The 12,463-nt window shown below is 34.6% G+C and overlaps 1 protein-coding gene across 5 annotated transcripts in view; it reads left to right on the top strand.

Annotated features, from left to right (window-relative positions):
* DIAPH2 (diaphanous related formin 2) overlaps positions 1 to 12,463 on the top strand; it is an 891,422-nt gene that overhangs the window by 441,127 nt on the left and 437,832 nt on the right. For all 5 annotated transcript variants that reach the window (XM_067724059.1, XM_067724058.1, XM_067724057.1 and 2 more), the window contains one exon: positions 2,015 to 2,254. In XM_067724059.1, the coding sequence (XP_067580160.1) occupies positions 2,015 to 2,254 (240 nt within the window). The remainder of the gene's footprint in view (positions 1 to 2,014; positions 2,255 to 12,463) is intronic.

The following is a 12,463-nucleotide window of genomic DNA, read 5'->3' as shown; positions in this document are numbered from 1 at the left end:
GGAGACGTAGACTTTGGTGTGGTTAGCTTCCAATTTTATGGCCTTTACATGGAATCTTAAGGTACTTTGATCTAAATTCTGCCCCTAGGTATATACCTCATATATTCCTAACCTATAAACCTTTTCTCACAACTTCCTTTTGGTCCCCGTTTGTGTTTGCTCGCTCGCTTTTTTTCTCTCTCTCTACTTGTTTAATTTTCATCTATTTATCCATTTGTATCCCCTCTACTGTGTAGCCTTCATTAAACATTGTAGTCATAGAGTTTAAAGTTTTCTCTTCTTTCAGTGAACATCTCCAGCACTTAATTTCTGTTTACCCATTTAGAATCATGGGCTGGTTCTATCGCTAGCTATAGTTTTCAAGTGATTGTGTTATGAGTTTTGAGTTATATTGGACACTTTTTGTGAGTAGATGGTGTGTCTTATACTTACCATGTGAATACTGAAGAAACAGTAGGATGCTTTTTTTTTTTTTTTAAAGATTTTATTTAGTTATTTATTTGGTTACACCGGGTCTTAGTTGCGGCAGGTGGACTCCTTAGTTGCGGCTCCAGAGCTCCTTAGTTGTGGCATGCGAACTCTTAGTTGCGACATGCATGTGGGATCTAGTTGCCTAACCAGGGATTGAACCTGGGCCCCTGCATTGGGAGTATGGAGTCTTATCCACTGCGCTGCCAGGGAAGTCCCAGTAGGATGCTTTGAATACTACCCTGATCGTATTAAAAAAAAGCTATTGATAAGTGATCTGACTTATGTAGATATAGTAACAGGCGGATATTCCCAGCATAATCTGCCTATAAAAAGCATGAAAGCATATGGGGGATTAGCAGACGGCAAAGGTTAATTTTTGGACAGGCAGACACCCATGGTTAATGTGAAAATTCATTTCAAAGAGTTAGAATGATAAATTATGCTTTGCTTTTGTATTAGAGCAGATAGGGTCTATTCAGCAGCTCATTTTGCTGCTTTTGAAGGGTTCTTTGTAGCTTAAGGACTCTTGTTTATGCTGTCAAATGCTTTTCATGTTGTCTACAGATATCTCATGCCTACACTGTGCCTGGCATTTGTATTTAAAAAGAAAACTAAGCTATATGTGTAAAAAGAATAAATGTAATTAGGATTGTTAATAATTTCATTGTGTGTGTGCTTATGTTCTTATGTGTCTACCCTCCCCTCACCTGTCTCCCAGAATTCCTTTGGTGAATGAAAACTAGTGAAATGACTTGGAGTTTTGGGGAATTAAAGACTAAAAGAAATTATTATCGTAGGAGCTATACCAAAGGGAATAGAGAATGTGCACCGATACTATGAAACAATTAATTAAAACCTAAGTTGAACTGTTTTGAAGAAAACCAATATAGAATTCTTGAATAATGTACTTAAAAGTAAGTTCATGTGATTTTACCATAACTTAATTATTTAACATCAACATTCTGTCAAGTAGGTGAAATTCTTTAGAGCATATATAAATAATTAATACATTTTATTAATAGAAATCATAGGTTTAAAATTATTAAATGCTCAATCAGAGCTAGTCTTCTGGTTTCAGACAGCATACTGATATGTAAATTTTTTTTAGGAAATGTGGTTGCACTTACATTTTCTGTCATCGTGTATATTTTTTATATGTGGCCCAACTATTCACTCAACTCAATGTCATGTTTGTACATTTTCGTAGTTTGCCTCAGGGACTGATTTTTGGCAGTTTAAATGCTATTGATGACTAATGATTATGCAGTTAACATACAGCAACTGTTTAGCTTCAATAATATTTTCTTAATGCAGTAAGGATGATTTCATTTATTCCTTTAAAACTGAACAGCTATTTCTTTAAACTTTGAAAATAATATTCCTTTGAAATGTCTAAAACAAAGTAGAATAATATTTGTTAAAACCCAGAGAGAATTCATTTTATTCAGAAGTTTTACAATATTGTCTCTAAAATGATCCCCACTAGAGAGAAAAATAACGGGCTTTATATATATATTCTTATACAGCATTCCTTATCTTACAGATGAGCTCAGTGAAAATGTTGCGTCCTCGTCTCAATAGCATTCTTTTCAAGCTCACATTTGAAGAACACGTAAACAACATCAAACCAAGCATCATAGCAGTAACTCTGGCCTGTGAAGAACTGAAGAAAAGTGAAAGCTTTAACAGACTTTTAGAGTTAGTTCTTTTGGTTGGAAACTACATGAACTCAGGCTCAAGAAATGCCCAGTCTTTGGGTTTTAAGATCAACTTTCTCTGTAAGGTAAGATAACACTTTATAATGCCAATTTACAGCAATAATCTCATCTACATCTACGAGAGGGGTCACTTTAAATAGCAATAGTACGTAAGCCCAAAAAAGTATCCTTTAAAAGGATGAATTTTATGGCATGTGAATTGTATCTAAATTAAAACAGATAAATGATGTTTTAAAACCTTACTGTAGTAAAATCTCAAAGACTGCAAATTCTTTTGTAGTATAGTACTCAGCTCTTGCTGATCAAATCTTTCTGGAGTTTTTAGGTCCAAAAAAAATTGCTTTTATAAAGTAGATGCAATCTTGTATTTCAGTCCCTTCAAACTTACTTTATGTCTCTCCAAAAAGTATTTGAGGAGCTAAATTCAATGAGGTCATAGCCAGAAATTGCCTTCTGAATATGCTTTGCTTTTTCTCCTCCAAGAAAATAATACTCTTTATTGTTGAATAGCGTTGTGTTATTAAACTTATACTAGGTATCTAGTGCATTAACTAAAAGTTTTTTTAAAAATCAAGTGATAATCGTTTTATTGTTTTGATTACGCTTTCATTCTTGTGAAAAGTAAACAAAGAAACAGACAAGTGCAAAAGTGATGGTATATGTCCATTTCTAGGTTAGCGCAAACCACCTTATTAAAGGAAAAGATCTGTCTGTTACACAAGAAAACTGAACAGACTCTGAGGGGAAGGCCTGTAAGAAAGCTGGAGACAAAAATAAGTCTGAAAACAAGCGATGTATCTTTGACATCTCAGCATTGTTTCACTTTTTTTTTTTTCTTTCACCTCTGAAAACATTACAGAACCTTGGTTAGTTCTTGAAGTATATTATTACAAGAATCCCCAATCTAGGAATGGATATAAATTTCTTTTCTATTCATGCATTAAATAGATGTGCATTACATGTACATGGACTAGCATTTTAATATGTATCAAAAATGATTTGCTCCTGGTAGTTCTCACCCGGACAGACATAAAGAATAACATTTGTAGATACTAGGATGCATAATGAAATTGTATCTGTTTACTCCCGATTTATTTTTGAGGGGTATAAGGAAAGAAAGCAAGGAAGATAGGGAAGATGGTCTGGCATGCTAGATTTTTGTCAAAAAAATATTTTTGGTCCCTCTTCTTATGATATTAGGGGACATGTGCAATTATTTGATAATACCAACAAGAATAAGGCTATGCTTGTAATAAATTAGAATAACTTACACCCCGATTTGTAGGATAAACTAAATATTTAAGACTTTTTCATTTTATTGCACATCATATACTCAACACTAGTAAAAGCATCTTTTATCAAGATGCTATTTGTTTAGAGTATACACTATAGGCACAGTGAGTGAATCTTAAAGTGTTCTTGGTTGGCGATTACAAAAATATTATAAATTAAGAGAAAATATCATTGGAAATTTGTATTGTTACCTATTTCACATTTAATTCATATAAAAAAGACTTTTAAAACAAATTATCCTAATTTGAACAAATATGTACCTTTTTTAAGTGTCTTAATTTCACACTAATCAAATTAATTACATGAACTGATATTTTTGAGGCAAGAATGAATACGTCATTTACACATAGGAACAAAAAATTATATTAATCTCACAGAAGGATTATACAGTTGCATCTTGTATTTTGGAGAGAGGCTTCTTCCTGTCATCTACCTGTCAAATAAAAGTTCTTCCACACAGCGCTGGTCTGACATCTATCACTTAGAGGTATGCTCAAAGGATTCAGCACAAAGATTTTTGCCAACTTCAAATAAAATAAAAAATAATCTTATGGGAAATACTAGCATGTAGTAATAGATGTTCTAAAAGAGAAAGAAGTGAATGTTTAAAAATCTTCTGCCCTCTCCCACTTTTCAGTAGGATTTTTATCTTCAGGGAAATACTTGTCATTAAGAAAGAAATATCATATAGATGTATGATATTCCCACAATATCTAGGATTAAAAGGATGCTCCTGGAATACAAACGATTCTGAGTAGATGTAAATGTCTAAAATGACAGAAATTTACTGAAGTACATAGAAATAGTTAGCTTAGGTTTATAAACTGTTCGAAACTGAGTTAACTACTGATGTATGATTAGCTAGAATTGGTGTTAAATTCCAGTTATGTTGTAAAAGATTACTTGGTTGATTTCTCTCAGTGTTTGTTTTTTGTTGTTGTTGTTGTTGCTGTTAAAAAAAATAGCAGAGAGAACTTTCTTTGCAGGGCACTGATTATGTTTTTAAAATGATACCATTTATCTAATTAATATTCTAATGATAATTTCTTTTCTCAGTGAATTTAAAACTGTAATCTACTGCTTTTCACATGAAGCTATAGATTATGTTAAAATATTCACCTAGTTAAAAAGGAACCACAACATAAGCAGTTAAACTTATCAGATGTTTCTTGTAGTAAAGTAATATTAAAAATTCAGATGGTCACAATTAGCTCCTATAATATTTGGGAAGAAAAGGAAAACAGACGGGTTAACTTAAATGTCAAATATCACTAAAGGGTACCATAACTATAAGTACTACCCTCACCACAAAATACTTTGTTCATTTGCAGCAGTGTATTATCACTTTGTGAGTCACCAATCCAGGGTGCTGAACTGTAATAAAAATCATTTCTATGCAGATGAGTTTCCAATGTTAGCTTGGCCCCTGCTTGCCTGTTGGTTATTAAAATTCTAACCAATAGCAGTGTTGTACTTCAGGGCCATTTGTTGTTTATGTTTTCAGTGTGTAATAACATATAATCTACATAAGAATGAAACATTTAAAAATACTTAGCACTCCCTAGGCACTAAGCTTTGTGGGTATATCAGATAAGGATCTTTGTTTGCAAGCAACAGAAAGTGACTCTGCCTGATTTAAGCAAAAAGTAGAATTTATAAGGAGCTCAGCCAGAAACTGAGGAAAGGCTGAAGAACTTGGCCTTTAAAAGAGTAGCAACTATGTCAGCTTTGAGAATGCAGAGAGCAGGAATGAATGGAAAGTCTTTCCAGGAAGTTGCCTCTGGGGTATATTCCATTTTCTTCCTCCTTTCCTTGTATTTGATTCAAATTCTAATTAGAAAGAGAGACCAATTGGCCTGGCGTAGATTATCAGAATACCCTTTGTCCAAGGGAGGGCAAAGAACCTTGATTGACAGTGCTACCAAGACTACTGTGATGGATGATTGGTCATGCCCTAAAGGAGGCTGTTACCAAGGATGAGGATACCGAAGGTTAGGGGCAGATGAAGGGATAAAAGCCAGGCCTGAACAAACAAAGGCAAAACAAAACAGATGGTCGGTATACCAGGGGATACAAACATTACAGAAGACACACAGAAAGCTCAAGGAGCTTGTGATACAGTTGAGTAGCCAGGAAATATACATACAGAATATTATGTAATGTCACAATATACTTCTAGCAATGAATATAAAAATTAATGGCCATTGAGATTACTTTCAGATTAGCAGGACTTCAGGAGGGAGGAATTTTTGGTGATGGGCGTGGCGGTGAGTGGTACTCATAAATTAGAACAGAAGGATCTTGAAGGATAGGTATAATTAAGTTATACGAAGGGAAGAAGCCATAACCTTACAAGATGGGAGAACACTGGCCTTAGAACTTACATTTTAGCTTCCATTTTGCCCATCACTAGCTAAATTTTCATGGCCAAGTCACTTACTCTCTCCAAACCTGTTTCCTCATCTATACATGAGGAAATATACAGTGACCCTTTTTTATTTTCATAGGGTTGTTTTCAGGGTCAAATAAAACGATCTTTGTCACAGTACTTTGAAGAATTATAGTGTTAAAAATGGTAGTAGTTCTTTTTAATGATGGTATATGACTAGGAATAATCATGACGTGTTTGAAGATGAATTAGAAAACTACACTGCCTGGAATATTGGGTGTATGTTGGAAACAAATAACATTGGTAGGCAGGTTGTGAGAAGATTTTGAGTAATTTGTATACTAGCTTCAGTATCTTTTTTTATTTATTTATTTTTTTTGGCGGTACGGGAGCCCCTCACTGTTGTGGCCTCTCCCGTCGTTGTGGAGCACAGGCTCCGGATGCGCAGGCTCAGTGGCCATGGCTCACGGGCCCAGCCGCTCCGCGGCATGTGGGATCTTCCCAGACCGGGGCACGAACCCGTGTCCCCTGCATCGGCAGGCGGACTCCCAACCACTGCGCCACCAGGGAAGCCCTAGCTTCAGTATCTTGCCTCTGTAACTTTTTTTTTTTTTTTTTTAATCACTCACAGCCCATTTTATAACTTATGAAGGCCAAAAACCTTTGTTTTTCTGCCTTGAGTTAATATCTCCTTCACCCATACTGTGACTTTCCAGTCATTCTAGTTGGACAGAGAGACATAACAAATTATGATATGGTATAATGATGTGTTTTTGTACAGATGTTAAATATGGCATACAAAGAACCTGAAGAAAACATTTAGTTTTACTGTGGAGAAAATTTTAGATATCTAACTTTAATTTAGTAGGGTTAATAGAGTAATGTAATTTTGCTACTTTTTTCTAAGATTCATCATTTATATAAAGTGAATGTAACATAAAGGCCTTATTTCCTAGAGGTCATCACATGGTATTAGTGGCAGAGTATTACAAATATCTCCCCAAATATACAAAAGAAGGCATCTATCTCCCCTAGAGAAGTTGTAAGATGTAGAGTGAATTAGGTTCAGTTTCAGTGTGAAATATAATGTACCAGAAAATGTGATTTGTAAGGAAAATGACTGCTGTCTATGGAAGCACAATTTAGAAATTTGTAATTCAAGAGAAAAATCTATAGAAGATCTAAGCAAAAAGTTACATCTAAGTATTCTAAAAATTTTACAGTATCTAATAGTTTTTAGCTGAAATGATGTGGATTATCTCTATCTAAACTTAGAACCTCAACATTAGAAAGTATCTAATCTAGCCCCTTCAGCCTGCAGATGAGAAAACTGACCATTAGAGAAGTGAAATACTTTGGTTGGTGTGTTGGTCAGCTTGTGCTGCCATAAAATAATACGGTAGGCTGGGTGGCTTAAACAACAGAAATTTACTAACACACCATTGTAAAGCAATTATACTCCAATAAAGATGTTAAAAAAAAACATAAGTCATAAAAAACAAAAAAAAACAGAAATTTATTTTCTCATAGTCTTGGAGATTGGAAGTTCACGATCAAGATGCTAGCCTGGTTGCTATATGGTAAGGACTTACTTTCTGAATTGCAGACAGCCACCTTCTTACTAGGTGACAGTCAGGTTCATAAAGCTGGATATAGCGACCAACTGTTTTGGTTTACCCAGGACTAAGAGCTTTCCTGGGATTCAGGACTTTCACTACTAAAATTGGGACAGTCCTAGGCAAACTGGGACAGTTGGTCACTTTAGTTATGAAACTAGAGGTAGAGTCTTGGCCTCCTGATTACCCTTTCTCTCTCTCACCCTTTTTTTAAAAACATGTAACTGGAACAGCTTGCCTTTTGCATTTTTATAATGTCCTTTGCTACTCTTCTTCATCTGGTTTTTACCCTTTAGCTCTACTTCTCTGGTTACTACTACACACTGTGAGTATAATTATTGTAGGACTATTCACACTGCACTTTAATTATTTTATCTCTCTTTCTCTCTAAAGACTCAGAACTCATGGAGGGTGGTTATTATTTTATTCTACATTTTATCTCCAGTGTCTATTGTATAGGAAGCCCTCAATAGATTACTATTGAATGAAAGGTAGGCAATTTGATTAAATAAAAGGACTTGTTGTGAGTGTTCAATATAAGTATTAGCATTTTTTTAAGTGAATTTAGTGTCTCACAGATATAGAGTGTATATTTTTACCAGTGAAAGTATTAAATATGTAAGTGTAACACTATGCTATGGTTTAGTTGTAAAAACATAAAAATGTATTATTTGCTATCAATATAAACCAAAAATTCACCCTCAAATATGGGTTAATAAATAAATATGGGACTATTAATTTAAAACCAAAGATATTGTTGAAAATAACCACTGTAGAATATACTGAAAGGCACCTTAGCAAAGGTCAATAAATCCTGGTCACTAGTCTACACACTTGGTTGCCTTTGCTTTTACAGTTTAGATGTATCCCTTGTGATTCAGAGAGGTTTATTATTATTAACGCCATGTTGCAAATTAGAAAACTAAAACCCAGTGAGGTTATGCAATTTTTTTCAAGATCAGAAAGCTAGTAAATGTCCAAGTTTGGGCCTAAATCTAGGTTTTCTGTGTCCAACACCTTGCAACACACTGCCTCTCGCTAAATTGTAACAGAAGGTTTAGTCATATGTGGCTCATTTCCTGGAAGCATTACAGAACCAACTCTGCCCCTTACAGAGTACTGAAAATGGGGAAAATCACAGGTGCACTTTATTGACTCTCCAGTAGCTTGTAAAATGAGGAATCTCTCTTTTTTATTATTCAAATTGAACTATAAGTCATTGGAGGAATATTAATAGAAAGTTTGTCTTCCTCTAATAGATTTTAATGTATCCGGGTAATGGAACCTATATATTTGTAATAAAATAACACCTAATAATCTGCATAATTATAGAGCAATCACTTGCTTTGTATGTACAGGCTCTCAGACCATATCAGTTTTGTGGAGGCAGGGTTGGCTGCTCTTCTCAATACATATTTTCTACAAATGAACATCTGTTCTCCAGACAGATGGCTTACCCAGGATCACTCAGTATTGGAGGCAAAGTTAGAATCCCACTTTTCCTGGGACTCAAATTATTTCAGTGGCTCAAGGTAGTTTTTAGAATTTGATGATCTCTTTTGCTTCACTCAAATATGCTTTTTCCTATAAGACGGTGTATGGCATTATTTGGATTTGGGGGAGATGTGATTGATAATTTGCTAGGAAGAAAATTGCTTTGAGGGAGATAATTTGTCCTGGAACAATTCTGTGTAAGGGAAGATTAGATTCTCTGTCAAGAACAGGGTTGGATGGAATGTTAGGTCCTCTTACCAAGCTTTCCTTTTTTTCCCTGTGGGTCCTTTTAGCCTTCCTTCCTGTGGGCTCTTTGCAGCAGAGTTTTCAGCTGGTGATCTCTATGATTCACCTGTTATAATCAGTGATATAAGATCTAAAGCTACAGCAAAGTACAGAGGTGGTCACTCATGTTACTTTGCATTTTAAAATGTCACCACATAAAATAGTGATACACCATATCATTCGTTCATAATTCATGACCAATAGACACAAACATCTCAAGTTAAGGCTTTGTCTGTGCCTCATTATATTAAGTTGAAGCAAGAACATTCACCATTGTTGACCTCTGAAATAACTAAGCACCATAGAATGACATAAGGACAGGATATCATTCTTAATGTTAAATGGTTTTCTTTGTTCAGCTTATTTGATTGTCGACCTTTATTTAAATCCTTTGTGTTGTATTGTATTGTGCTTAATGGGTTCTCATCATTGAGAACCATTCAGTGTTGAAAAGATGAATGTTCAACTCTTGTGTGACTATGTCAGTGGTGACATTTTAGATTCAGTTTTTATAACTGTCAAGGGTTTTGTTTCCTGTAGTTCTTCACAAAAATCAGTATACCCAAAGTTGTGATTTTCAAAGAGCAAGCATTAATATTACTTAAGTCAGTAAATGCAGAAATGTTTAAATGTAAAGAACTCTAAATTTATTTGTTTAAAGAAACAATTCTCCATAAGTTCTTTTAATTCCCATATGTTATTAATTATATGTCCTTAAGCACATATTATTAATCAGTGCATGTGGACTTGTGCACATAGGCAAATGGTAATACTGAAAGATTGCTTCAGTCATCTCATTTCTCCAGTAATCAAGATGTGTGGATACCAGCTCAGAAATCCAATCCAGAGTCCTCACCTCCAGTGTCCTTCATGCCATTTAAAAATCTGAGGGAAACACAGGCTACTTCTGAGGTTCTCTTTTTAAAAATACAGCCCTCTAAGAGTTGGGAACATGTGAGCCCGTCTCCCTAATTTTGTAATCCCGTGAATACGCTACCAAATGCTTTGAAGATTGTCCTTCAGTTTGAAAATCAGCTTTTTTTCCACTTCTAAGATGTAAGGTACCTAGTCTCTTTATATCCCTATACTATAGTGGTCTGCACATACAGATTGACTCCTTAAGTAGAAAGAAAACTTGATGAAGGTAGTGTGTGTTTCTGTCTTTAGAGGTGCTTTCTTCTAAGATAGATATCTCAATTATTCCAAATGGTCACAACATTTTCCAGATTTATGTTAATGTGGAGATGCATTGTATCTTTCTTATTCTCTGTAGCCTATGTTACAGAATTGAGATGGGAGAAAAGACTGACTGCTATATCAGCAGGGGTAAAACTATATGATCATGTTAGGCACAGGATTAACCTATTTTGTAGATGTACTTCAAATTGGTATAGTTATGAAATATATGTCTATGAGAATACCTTTTTTGAAATCTTGAGCTCTGATGAAAAGAAACAGACTCACACATTTATTTTCCTGCTTCCCTCTAAAAATACAGAGTTTCCATGAGCTTATTTAAAGATTTTTCTCTAAGTTGAAATATTCATTAATTTACCTTCATTGCTACAAATTAGTCAGCTAATACTTTAAATGTAACACTTGTTTGTTTTCTCAGAATTTGACTGCATCTGTTTAGATATTATCACATATATTCCCCCAATTTTCAGTTTATTAAATTCTCTGGAGAACAGTAGTTTATAAATGTAATTTGTCTGATACAGACTTGATTAGTATTCCTTGTCAATACAGGCTGCTTTGGAAACATTTTTTTTCCCTCTCAATATTTTTTTCTATTTTACTTATATATGTGAAAATGTTCTGTCCTCTAAACACATACACACACACACACACACACCCACACACACACACACACACACACACACACACACACCCAAGACTCTTAACTGTAATTCTTAATATTGTGATGCCTATGCTGCTAGCCCTGGTTTTAACTCCTCTGTGTTACAGTTAAATCTGCCTTCCATTAGTCTAGATAACTTGATATGAGGGGTAACATGAATATATATTGTACATACATACACACTTGCCTTGTGGACTAGTTATGCCTAGTTACTGTACTCCCCTACGCAAACACATGATCTTTTTGATAGGGAAGAGATTCCAATTTTTGAAAGTTTTATGTTAGGGGAAGGACTGAGAAAAAGGAATTAAAAGCCAGACCCAGTCAAAAAGTGTGTGTGTGTGTGTGTGTGTGTGTGTGTGTGTGTGTGTGTGTGTGTGTAGAGAGAGAATGAGAGTGGGAGAGAGAGATTGAGAGACAAAATAAGAGAGAGAATGAAGGAGTGAGAAAGTTTCAGCAATGGTTTTCAGAATTGGATGATCAGAGAGAAATAAGATTGAGTTAAATACTTCTTACATGTAAATTGACAAACTTGTAAAGAGCTTTTAAAAATGCAAAGTATGAGTTGCCATATTATGCTCCTTATCTTCTGCCAATAATAATTATTTAAAAAGCCAACAATATATATTTGTATAGAGAACTATAGTGAGGGGTGTAATTTGTTTCCAGTAGGGGACTCATGTATGGCTTTGTTTATGACTCATTAAATACAGACTCATTTCAAGGAAACGAAAACAACGAATACATCTGTATTTTATTTCATTTTTAACATTTTATCTTCTTACATTGATATGAAAAACACAGTCAACTTAATACTGTGCCATAAAGATACTCATTGAAGTCATTGTGACTAAACAATAATGGATATAGTTAACTGTTCTATTGGATAGTATGGCTGGCAGAGATGAATAATTCTCTAGTTTATAAAAAAGCTTTTTTTTTGGTTCTTGATGAGTCTCCCATATATCAGGAGTGGCAATAAATAATTTCAGCACTGGAGCAGACCAAAAAAATGATGATTTATGGGACTAGCTGTAGGTCTTGCTAGGTTCACCACAAAGACTGTTTCCATAGAGGATTTAAATGAACCCAGCTGGCTTAGTATTCTGTGAATTGCTTTAGTCATTTTCTGAGTTTAATCTTATGACTGATTTTGTAATTCTCACAGTGGGGGAAAGTTGACAACATGAACAGCATTTAGTGAATATAATTAGGAAGCTTGAAGACAAATGCCTTTTTACTCTATAAAAGCTTTGTTCAAAGGGGATTTCGACCCTATATGAGACTGTTATTCAAAACAATGTGGCTACTGTGACTGAATGTGAGTGATTATCTT

This window comes from Pseudorca crassidens, chromosome X (genome assembly GCF_039906515.1).
Source record: "Pseudorca crassidens isolate mPseCra1 chromosome X, mPseCra1.hap1, whole genome shotgun sequence".
Classification (NCBI taxonomy): Eukaryota; Metazoa; Chordata; class Mammalia; order Artiodactyla; family Delphinidae; genus Pseudorca; species Pseudorca crassidens.
The sequence above is the reverse complement of the archived record's forward strand: the minus strand, read 5'-3'. Positions and strand labels throughout refer to the sequence as shown.